This window comes from Stylophora pistillata, chromosome 1 (genome assembly GCF_964205215.1).
Source record: "Stylophora pistillata chromosome 1, jaStyPist1.2, whole genome shotgun sequence".
NCBI lineage: Eukaryota > Metazoa > Cnidaria > Anthozoa > Scleractinia > Pocilloporidae > Stylophora > Stylophora pistillata.
This window is the reverse complement of record NC_142519.1, coordinates 58,059,113-58,071,002: the sequence shown is the minus strand read 5'-3', so window position 1 is coordinate 58,071,002 and position 11,890 is coordinate 58,059,113. Positions and strand designations below refer to the sequence as shown.

The following is an 11,890-nucleotide window of genomic DNA, read 5'->3' as shown; positions in this document are numbered from 1 at the left end:
GCTTTCTGCTACTTTGCCATATCTAGTATTTTATTTATTATTAAAAAAGAGACATTGTAACTAAGAACATTGTACAAATCATTTTTTTCGTTTACCTAAATTTGTCCATTCGAAGTAGTTTACAAAATTTGCAATATTCAAACCGTACCAGATTGTTAATCAACATGACGATGTTTAGCCTTCGGCAAAACTTCAGCAAAAAACCAGATACCTAAAATTCTGTTTGTTTCTAACTGAACTTGACATTTACGAAAGAAACTAGGTCCCGAAATGTAATATTCAAAGTATAAGCGATCAAAAGAAAATGGGATCTCTTCCTTCTCGCAGAGAGCTTTTGATTTTTTTACTCTAAATTTGTTTCACTCATTCCGAGTGATATTTCTCTTTTACATACTATAATAATGTGACTGATTCCAGCGTATAGAAATCATAGTAAAAAGCAAAATGTTTTCAGGGTTCTTTAGGTGTTACATATCACGCTGGCATCCTCACCGTGGCCACAGTTGTGACTTCCCCAGCCTCTATGTGCACAGTTCAACAGAGAAGCTTCTACTCCTTGACATCCCACGTCATCCATCCAGATGGGATCAGATCCCTGACCGTATCGTGCGCTGTGAGGAGCTGATGACGCACTGGGAAACCCAAGCTCACAGCACACCACATTTGCATCATTCATACCCCAACTATCACCACAGACTGTGCCCCACTGCCCATTGTGATAGACCTCCACGCGGCCATAGCTAGCGCCACCATTCACCAAACGGAGTGGCAAGAAACACTCCACACTGGCGTCCCTACTGTGTGTACAATCATGGTTTCCCCATCCACGATGTCTACAGTCATATACATGAGACTCACTGCCTGAGCATGCCAGGTCGTCCATCCAAATTGGACCAGTACCTTGACCGTGGGTGGCGCCACTATAGGCTCGATTCGCTCGTGTGTAACCAAGCTGCCTGCATACTACATTAGCATCGTCACAAATCGTACCCCACTGGCCATCATAGTAGACCTCAACCCTTCCAGTAGCTGTGTTACCATTGATACGTAAGGATCCATTAGTAAGAACTGATAACAGAATTGAGAGAATAAATAGCGAGTTGATAAATAACTTGAGATAACTGACATTCTTCTTTCCGCTGTTATTAAATCATTTGCATGTACATACATAATATAACATAACATAACATATGAAACTGCAATACCATAGAGTCGTATTTTTGCAAGATAGAGTAAGATGTAGGAAAATTAAGCTCTACGTTATAAAAAAAATCAAATGATTCTAAATAGTGACTAGTGCGACTAACTCTTTTGCCAAACTTTGCAGAAAAAAATCCCTATAGAAATAGCATTCACAGAACTTGTCTATCGAATTTCGATCACATAAGGCTAAAAACTAAGGGTGTTTCTGAGAGGAAGTCGTCTCACTCCGGCTAGTTTTTGAAAAATCAAAACATCTTGAGCCACCTTTTGAGAGCTTTACCTCGATATGCTGCTTAAAAACCGTCGTACGTATTTGAGCCATCAGACGAAAACTTTACGTAGAGATTATTAGAAGAACTTATAATAGGTGGCGGGAGAGAAGATCCACTCATTTTTCTTATCAGAGGCGAAGACACCGATCCACCATCTTACACAGACACGAAATCAGCAGACGATTCAGTGCGAAAACTGGAGAAGACAAGTTCTATAACTGCATTGGAGGAAAAATTCCAACTGCAATCCATATTATTGTAATATTGCGAGCCAGCTTGTGTTATTCTGATGTGACCAGATGTACCTTTTGAGGTAGACAACACGCAAGAGCTTGTTGCTGTCAGGCGTGGAGCTGTCGGAAATAGAGAAACGTAATTAAGGTAGAGCCAAACGAGGCAGAAAAAAGTCTTATCATGGACCATATACGGCCTTGCAAGAGCTATTACTGAAAAGTATCATAATAAAGATCCCTGTGTGGGCGGGATATGGGGGCCTTAGGTGATGGCGCGAGAAGGGCCGGAAAAAGTTACGCAGTCCAGCGTAAGGCCTCGCAAGGGAGAAAGTGTAACAAAGGCAAAAGCAGCGGTCAAATAATAAAATGCTAATGTACTCAGTTAGTTGGGGCCGGACAAGAAATATTTGACTCAATGTGATGAAAAACGAGCCAAGTTCAGCGTTCAGCCCTCCCACTCAGGAGCATAGCATGAGAAAGAGAAAAAAAGGGCCGAGAATTCGAGACAGAGCATTCTCGTGTCTAGATGTAATACGTTACTTCAAACCTAAACCAACATACCATGAAATACAAAAAACAGGCAAAAGAAAAATTCAAAGTAAAACGTTAATGGCCGAGAAATTTAGGCTGACCTTAGTTCGATGCTATACCAGCTCATTTTGAGAAATTTTAGCGAATAATTCGGTCAACGCGAAAAGGATTATAAGAGTGTCAGAAGCCAGTTAGTCATGGTAAAATGAAAACTAACGTCTTTGAGAAATGGTAGGTTTAGCTCTACGCCTTGAAGTGAGGAACGAACACCTCAGAGGAAGTGAGGAAGGAATACCTCAGAGTATTTTCTGGTCGCTTCGTAGTGTTCTAATATAAAGAACTGTAGAAATTCTCTCACGCTCATTGGTCGATAGCTATTTTCAGTAAAAATTGATGATGATGATGATGATGACTTTATTTAAACTCGGATGAAAATGAGGCTTGTCAGGCCTCCAGCAATAGAATAAAGGCTGATAGTTTCGAAAGAAACTGTTTGGGGCTGCGTCGGCGGGAGTAACGAAATAATTTGGATATATCAACAAAGTTGAAATGGTAAATTGGCCACCGTAATGATTACAAAAGCTTACGTTTCGAGCGTTAGCCCTTCGTCGGAGCGAGTAGAGGAATTGTGGGTTGTGTGTGCTTTTAAAGGCAGAAAATGGAGCTACGTTATTGGTGGGTGCATGGCAACGAGAAAAACATGAATAAATTAGTGGAATGAAAAGCGTTCATTGATCCCTGTGGGATTTAGATGCTGTGGATTGAAAAATGCTAAGACAAAAGTTAGTAGTCGCAGCAATCAAAATACAAATGAATAAAGGCTGATAGTTTCGAAAGAAACTGTTTGGGGCTGCGTCGGTGGGAGTAACGAAATAATTTGGCAATAGAGATGCTCTAGCAATAGAGATGCTAATATACCGAGAAAAATATATACAAAGAAATAAATGCTACGCGCACAGTGGTTGTTGTTTGTCCATCTTCAATCGGAGTACTGATTCGGTGGAAAGTTCCATGAAGTTGACGCCCCGAGAAAACTGAATTTGTTAAAATTAGTTTCATTAAACAACAGTCTCCATATTTACATGTATCTGTTTAGTGACGCTCTCGATTACGACTCACTTGTTACCTTTCTTGTTAAAAGAGCGACAAAATTAAGGTCAATGTCTGCTCTCCCGCCCCCCCCCCCCCTGTTTTCAACCCTCACTGTTTACTAATTATGATCATACTTCTGATACCTGTGCAACTTCCTGGGTGATAATAAGAATAGTTTCCTTTTGTTCTACAAACTTCTTTCTTCAGTAAGCAGAGGTTTCTGAAAGTACGGCCGTTGGAGGCACAGATTTGTTCTTCGAATGATGGGCAGCTGCTTTTACAGCGGCATATGAACTGCCTAGGACTCAAGGTAACGCAATGACTGTGGTACCTGCAGCTTGCATTCATAGAGGGATCGAGGTCTAGAAAAAGCAAGCACGATACACCGTTATTTAAGAAGGCTATATTGAAAAATAAAGAACGAGAAGAAAACACAGAAATGGTTCATTGCATAACTTACCTCCTACAGCTATATAGTCCACATTTATATTTGCCCTCTGACCATCATGCCCTGCGTCATCTTTGATACAAACTCGAAAGTAAGACTTGGTTACTTCCTATCAAACAAAAAGGTCGCGCGAGGTAAGATCTAGTCAAGAAAATTGCTTCATCCAAAACTGTACAAATCAGAGGAGAAAATATTGTGATATAAGAAATAAAGACCGTTATTTCTGAGATTTTATGCACTACTGTCATTGGTTTCGTCTTACTTTACGTACACTAGAAATCAAACAAAGACAAAGCAATCAGCTGGGAGTCTGGGTGCGAGAAGTTGGCGGGAATCTGTTGTCACAGATTGCCAAGATGGCGGAGAGATTTGCCGATCGTGTTGTGCTGCCTGTCACTGCTGCGATTTATAGAAATGGCGATGAAAAACCAGCATATGCGTTAGTCCTCTGAAATAGGAATAGGGGGCGAAAGTGACAAGACATTATTTGATTTTATTGTTCGAGTTAGAGAGGGATTTCGAATCGCCGATCGGTGTAGCCAGCTAAGGATAGCGAGATTCAGAGTGAAGATCAGTGTTTTTTTCTTTTCTTTTTTTTTTTTTTTTTCAATTTCATTTATTTGTTTTAGCAGGTTGATTAATTGGCAGCTGTAATAGCTGATGTGGACCTGCTGTCCTAACCCACCCATCCCACCCCAGGGGAGGACATCCATCACACAGTAATCTCGTGTGTGGGAAATTAACGTCTCCTGCCCCAACCCTGCAGGAGACGGGACCTCCATTTATTCATCCCTGTCCGAGAAGACTAGAATATCTAACCATTTCTTGATGTTATAGAAAGGTAGCAAATTCTTCTCAATTATTTTAAGACCTTGAGTGTTTGTCCGGCCGGGGCTCGAACCCTCGACCTCCCGCACTACAGTCCAGTTCTCTATCCATTGAGCTAACCGGGAGGCGGTTGAAAGAGTGTGAAAGAGTTTCAAGTCACAACGAACTGTCCAAAAGGTAGAGTATTTGAGATTGATTCCCAAGAACAGTGGAATGCAGCGATTACCAAACTGATAACGAAGGAGCGGGAGTTAATAGGTAGGTTTCCCAAATCTGGCTCGTATTTGAATATATCTAACGCTTGAATAAGCTCTTTATTTGTGATTATTTATTAACTATAATTATAATAATAATAACAATGTTTATTTCTTATATTGCGTAGTCTAACATGCAATAAAAGATATGATCGAATGCGCATAAGCATGTTCATCTCATTCTCATACAATTATTCTATTCTATTATAAGTTTTGTTTTTGGTGTCTTTCTTTTTTTCGGGAGGGAATTGAGGGCGGTGATAAGTGGCAAGTAAATTTATTACACGGGGAACGAGTAAGGAAACAGTGTGGGAACATGGAAACATAGGACAATTTTGGACGGGAACAAGGGAACAAGGACCCCCCCTGGGATAACCTGCGAACATGCTCCCGGCTTGGAGGGCGCGAAGCAGGGGAAGGGGAAGGGGAGGCTCCCCTTCACCTTCCCCTGCTACGCGCCCTCCAAGCCGGGAGCCTGTTCGCAGGCTACCCCTGGGAGACCCTTAAAAATGGTCAAACTCATAAAGTCACATTGCAGGTAGGTCCAAAGGAGAGTAAAAACAGTAGGACTCGAAAGAAAGCCAGGATGAAAAGAAGAGAACAACCCGTGCCAACCCAATAGCAAAGGTCGTCGGAAATGATGTGTTTCGGCTCCCTTGATATCTTTGTGCGACGAGACTGAGCGCACGTAGGTGGCCTGGAATTTTTCGAACAAAAAACTTGAAAGATGTCGCCGACACGCCGATATGTGATAACAGCTATTAAGCTGACGACCATAAAAGGTTATGGAAAATAGCTAACCCTTCATTACGTACCGACAAATGAGACTCGAGCAGTGTTTGATGTCGAAAGGTGAACGACGTGCAAGACTGTTTATGGCTTTTAGGCGTACCCTCATCAAATTGCCACACTTGTTTGACCAAAATGCTAAATGGTGGTTACAGTTTTCCGTTGCCGTAAGTAAATAGACGAAAAAAGTGAAGAGCTTTTTTTTTTTTAAGAATAATGCATCCTCAAAACCCCTCAAGTCGCCGATTAGCAGTGATCTGCTGAGTAAGGATCGACAAAATGAGTACTGAGTTCTATGCGTTAATCGAAATAAGGTAATCTGGTCCTTCGATTTGAACTGTCATCTCAAAGTTTGAAGCAGAGTGGAGTATAGTCAATCAACTTGTCGGTGAATGATTAATGTCGAAATTTTCCCTATGACAAAAATCTAATTTGCACAAAAGGTTGATGTATTCCGTGGATGTACGGCGTATTCCTTAATCAAAAGATTCAGATTTCATTTGGTCTGGGTTAGTAGTGGACAAATTGTCTCGATAGAAAAGCGCTGACTTAGAGCGTTTTTTCTATCGAGGATAGAAAAGCGGAAAATATCATCTAAAAAAAGTGTCATAGCTGAATTGGATTAAAAATCGAACATCTTGTATGGTACTAGAACGGATAACGAAGCATGAAACGCAACTTTCGGGCGCAAACTATAAGTATAAATAAAATTTACTTGGTTAGGGATGCATCCTTCTTTTGCAAACTTAAATTTACTCATAACTCCACTCCACTGAATATCTCGTTCCATTGAAGGCAAATATCCCTGGTCTAGCAAGTGCAAAAAGTCTGCTAGCCAACGCCAATTTCGCGTCAGCTGATCAAATTGCATAGATCAGTCCCACGACCTTGCGGAATTTACCAGAGAAAGAAAAGTAAACTTTGTCGATAGTTTGAGATATAAAAATATTTCAGACGTTTTGATAAAGTAAAAGCTCGGTTCACAGTTGTGGAAACGAGTTTTCAGGCAAGTATTTCCTTTTCTTCCATACAGAGCTTTATGCTCGAGTTCTTCCCAATGTGCCCCAACCATCAGAGCCATGATCAGTCCCTTGGTCACCTTATCATACATCTTTGTCAATTCTAAGCTTGAAAGCAGAATTTTGAATATTTTAATAGAGCTCGAGGTAGTGAGACGTGATATTCTACCAATAAACCCGGTAGGAATTTGTTACTCTGATTGAGATTGGGTCATATCGAAAAGAAATGAAAGGTGGAATCACACGCATTCCACTGAGACGAACGTATTTGTTCTTCCTTCTATAAAAATAAGTTGATTTACAAAATGAAATCAACCATGGATTTATCATCCCTAATCATGGCCCCAAAAGATAAAAATTCTATTTGACAGATAAGCAGGAGTGGCATTTGTTTCTAAGAGGAAAGAACATTGAAAATGTCCCGGAAAACGTAGCGATCGAGAAAAGCAATTAAAGACCTCATTGGAGTACATCGCAAAAGTAAAGAAATTGCACACAGAAAATTACCTTGCACGCTTGGCAAGCATACGCAGAGCCAACTCAAGAGAAGCACGCCTTTGTTCTTAAAAAACATGATCGCTCTCATAACTTGAAGTGAACATAACCATTTGTAAATGAACACTGCCACAGGTAGGAGTGAAAGGTTGCTTTAAGGCTAAAATGCTTGAATGGCAGCTTAATCTTATTTGAGTGGGGGTCCTTTTCGGTTTGACTGTCTGCCAATTGTACTCTTATCAAGAAATGTTTCGTAAGTCAGAAATTAAGGAGCACATGGAAATCGTTACAAGCTATAGGAAGCATCCTCGACGAGACTATATTTAAAGTTTCTTTATATACCTTTGAATTCTTACATTTATCAAATGAAATGTTCTTTTCTTTTGCTAATTCTGGCGAAAAATGGAATCAAGTTGCGTAATTTTACACAGGAACGCAACCTTTTAAATGAAGGTCAGCGAACAAAAATCATGTCCTAATTTGGTGCAGAACCTACCTAAAAAAAATTATAATCATATTATAATTAAAATATCTGACCTTGAATTACATCAACAGATGGGATCAGTCAGACTAGTTGGAACACGTAAACGCAAAATCAAAGCCAGTTTTTAGTCTCAAAGAATATAGATTTGTATTACCCCAAAGACATGCACTCTTTCAATCTAAATCTCTCGCCACTATCAAATAATAATCTTTTACTGAGGATAGCTCCACAAAAGCAGTTATTTTTAGAAAACACAAAGATAAAGTGAAATCGAAGAGAGGATCTCCTCTTGAACTGCTGACATTTATTAACGGGCAACCTTACAGCTGTGGTCATGAACAGTTGCTCAGTGAAAACGAGTTCATAATGATGAATTTGTCCCCAATCGTTCAGAAATTATTTTTCAATCTTAAGATGGAATTCAGAGTGGAAATTCTTGGATGAGACTCGTTTGAAATTTTCAGGCAATCTGCTTTTCTGCTGTACAGGTTAACTCTGTGGTGGCCTGGAGACTCCGAGAATGTGATTCGACCAGCACTAGTAATGTGAATTTAAACTGTTCGAAATCACTTCTCGTTCTATTTCTGACAACTACTCGAGACATGAGAAATCTTCCAGATATTACGCAATCAATATTTCTTGTCATGGCGGTCCGGCCCTTTGAAAGAGCTAAAGTAGTTTAAGCCACAATGAAAGAGGAGCAAATGTGACTTAGGTTGGCAGATTTATCAAGGAGTTCATATATTTTCCTCCGCAGAAGCTTGGATCTTTTAAACATGGTTTCAAAGAATTCATGTCGTCAACTCTTTCTAAATGCTGAAGATAGAATATTGTACCTTCTGCCTTTTTCACGACATACGTTTTAATGCTTGGCATAACAATTAATTTTGCAGATCAGAGCGATCTTCGTATTAGCGAACACTACTTAGGCAGGGGTGAAAATGAGGCCTGAAAAAAATTAAGGCCTGTACAGGAGTTGAACCCATGACCTCTGCGATACCGGTGCAGTACTCTACAAACTGAGTTGACGAGCCAACTGGGAGCTGCGTATTTTTGTCCGTTTGCATTACCTAGAGATAAGAGTTTCTCGCGGAAATCGTGCAAGGGAGAAAAAAAATTAAAATCAATGCCAATCTCTTTGCTGTTGCAATTGATTCGGAAGACATAAAAAAGTAATGATGCTTGAGAAAAGCTGAGTAGAGGCTCCAATCTTAAATTCGATCATTAAAGAAAGTTCGCTCATGCAAAGTTGTTCAAAGAATGTGCAAACGAAATGCTACATGGCCATGAAAGCGAATGTAATTATTTGCGAGTTGGTGAGGGCTGTGTATTTTTATCACGAAGCTGATATCAAAAATACCGCGCTCAAAAGGTTAAGAAAGTATCTCAAATCAAGAGAAATCTGGAAATGCCTCCTGTCAATGCATGGTTCACAATAACACGAGATAATCACTTGAATATCTTGCTCTTGGCAGTAGATCATTATCATGAAAAATATCTGGGAAATTGCAGAATTGTCTCGAACAATGATCGACTTACAAGAGGAGTGTGGTTATGTGACGTCATTAGACTGCTCGTCATGTCATACACGTCAACTGCTGTATTATTATCACAAGCCAAAACACCTCCCTTTCCTTGGTTCATCTTAGTTTCCTTAGCGACAAGCCATTTGGCGTCTTCCCAACTCCCCATGGGAAAGAATTTAGTTTATGGCGTCAAGTTTCCCAAACAGTTTGCAGTTTAATCATAACTTCTTGGGGGAAGAGACACCGGGAGAGTAAATTACCTGTCTAAGAACACGACACAGTGACTTTGACCGGGGCTGGAATCCTGAGTTAAGGAGGCTGGGCCCAGTGCAAACACATCAGGGTACCGATTCCCCCAAAATCTATCAGTTTTAAAATTTAAGGTGGCGTTGACCGCATAGACAGATCTTTTTTTCCACTTCGCAGAAAGATGAATCTTGAAATGCTTCTTCTAATTCAAAGATAAAAAGTTTGGTTGATGGAATGCTTCTGACATACAGGTAGATAAAGCTAAAATCTAGCTGAGGTCTTTCTAAGAGGCTGTAGCTTTATAATAAAGAGATTATCATAACTTTTTGAAAAGTAATTAAGACCGCAAGGAGGCAAATCAAATAAATCAGTGAAGTCATTTTAAACCACTTGAACATAATCAAAGACTCTGAATAACCGGCACTTGTGTTCTCTAATTTTCTTGGTTTTTCTTTTTTGGTTTTTTTTTTTCCTATCTTGATTTCATTTGTGTAAAGCCAAAGTTTGGCCATGAACGCTGTCGTTGACAAACGACAATTATACTCGGCTGGTTCGATATTTGTATATTTTAATCACTTTATTCGCTCGCTGTACTCCAAAACTCAACTCGACTCGCTGTTGAAAAACACTCGCACCTAGCCCATAGCAACGAACCGACCTGTCAATTCACAAAGCAACGCAAAAATAAATAGATAAATAAATGTACAGGAAGCGGGAGGGACATCCCCGCCCCTAATCGAGACACAACGTTTGTCGAGACGATTAACAGTTCTACACTTCCGCTTCCTCTAATAAACAAAGTTTAGTAATCGGTCTCTTGTACTCTCCGTGCTGAGTGTGGACTGTAACTGCTCGAACTAACCCATCTCGCCCAGGATGAGTTGATACGATTCTGCCCAACGGCCATACTCCTCGCGGATGATTTGGCTCAGCAACTAGGACAACATCTCCTTCTTTGAGGTTCTGTTTCTTCTCTTTCCACTTCTTCCTCTCTGTGAGGCTAGGAAGGTATTCCTTGGTAAAACGTCTCCAACAGAAGTTTCCTAGCGCTTGGGACCGTCTCCACATCTTCGTCGAGTTGATCTCTCTATCACTAACTTCCGCATCTTCGTAACTCGGATTCGACCGCAACAGCAAGAAATGATTTGGGGTTAATGCTTCAATATCCCCTGCATCATTGGACACATGAGTAATCGGTCGACTGTTTAGTATACCTTCTGCTTCAACTAGCGCAGTTCTTAGCACTTCTTTGGAAACTGTCCTGTGTGTCAGAATTGCCTTCAGCGTCTTCTTTGTACACTGTACCAGTCTCTCCCACCCTCCTCCAAAGTGCGGGGCGCTAGGAGGCTGAAATTTCCACTCAATTTCCTTGGGTGCACAGAAGTTTTGTATTCTTTCTTCATCTAGTAGTTTAATGCATTTCCGCAACTCATTATTTGCACCAACGAAGTTTGTTCCATTATCGCTGTGGATGCTCTGCGGTCGTCCACGTCGCGCAATGAATCTCTTCAATGCCATAATGAAATGATCTGTTGAAAGATCATCCACAAGTTCGAGGTGGCATGCTCTTGTGCTCATGCAAGTGAACAAACAACCATACACTTTAATCTCATTGCGTCTTTCCTTAACTAACATAGGTCCAAAAAAGTCTACCCCAGTGTTCCTGAACACCATTCCTGGCTCAAGTCTGCACTCAGGTAGACTTCCCATTCGTTGCTCTTGAGGTTTTACTGTCTGGCGAAAACAGTAGTTACACTTGAACTTCACGTTCCGCACCACCTGACGACCATGAATGATCCAATACTCCTGCCTGATTTGATTATGCAAGTGTTCAGTTGGCGGGTGGTGGTAGATACGATGTACTTCCTCCACAATTAGCTGTGCAAGCTCATGGCGTGAGTCAATTATTTTGGGATGTCGTACCTTGTATGGTAAGTATTGTGCTCTCTGCAGTCTTCCACCAACAACTAAGAATCCATCTTCCATCTGCGGATCAAGAGATTTGATTCTACTTCTCTTGTGGATCTCCTTACCCATCTCTAGACACTGTATATCTTCGCTGAATGACTCAATTGTGCCCTCTTCACCAGATAATTCTGAGCAGCTCTCAGTTCACTCGAAGTAAGTGTTCCCAGTAGACGCGCTTCCTTCTTAATTCTTGCATTGTTTGCGAATCGCATCACATAAGCTGTAACTCTTCTTAGTTTGGTCAGAGAAGAATACTTCTTCCATCCTAACAGGATTTCATTCTCCTAAGATGCTCCAGCCCATCTTCCCTTCTTCCTTTCATTTGCTTCATTTATCTCGGAGGGTGCTTCAACTTTATTCTCTGGCCACAGTTCTGCTGATTCATACAGGAACTTTGGTCCACTACTGTAACGAAAACCCTTGCAAAGTTCTGTAGGACTTAGTCCACGGGAGATGTCATCTGCACGATTAACCTCTGTAGGTACATATCTCCAACTCA

At 40.7% G+C, this 11,890-nt stretch overlaps 3 protein-coding genes across 3 annotated transcripts in view; all 3 read right to left on the bottom strand.

Moving 5' to 3' along the window:
* The window catches only part of LOC111337121 (uncharacterized), a 34,587-nt gene extending 27,273 nt beyond the window's left edge, over positions 1–7,314 (bottom strand). The window contains exon 1 of the mRNA XM_088725829.1: positions 7,177–7,314. Within this exon, the coding sequence (XP_088581955.1) occupies positions 7,177–7,255 (79 nt within the window). The 5' untranslated portion in view covers positions 7,256–7,314. The remainder of the gene's footprint in view (positions 1–7,176) is intronic.
* LOC148743308 (scavenger receptor cysteine-rich type 1 protein M130-like) lies at positions 10–996 on the bottom strand. The gene has a single exon (XM_088725850.1). It carries the CDS (start codon positions 881–883, stop codon positions 461–463), a length of 423 nt encoding a protein of 140 aa, XP_088581976.1. The 5' UTR covers positions 884–996; the 3' UTR covers positions 10–460.
* Positions 7,315–10,194: 2,880 nt separating the features above from the next.
* On the bottom strand, positions 10,195–11,460 carry LOC148743307 (uncharacterized). Its single transcript, XM_088750681.1, has one exon. It carries the CDS (start codon positions 11,458–11,460, stop codon positions 10,195–10,197), a length of 1,266 nt encoding a protein of 421 aa, XP_088606807.1.
* Between the last annotated feature and the right edge of the window lie 430 nt (positions 11,461–11,890).

What these genes read in the sequence shown, in the direction of transcription:
- LOC148743308 (XM_088725850.1), bottom strand. Translation starts at nt 883, where the DNA reads ATGGACGACCTGGCATGCTCAGGCAGTGAGTCTCATGTATATGACTGT.
- LOC148743307 (XM_088750681.1), bottom strand. Translation starts at nt 11,460, where the DNA reads ATGGGTAAGGAGATCCACAAGAGAAGTAGAATCAAATCTCTTGATCCG.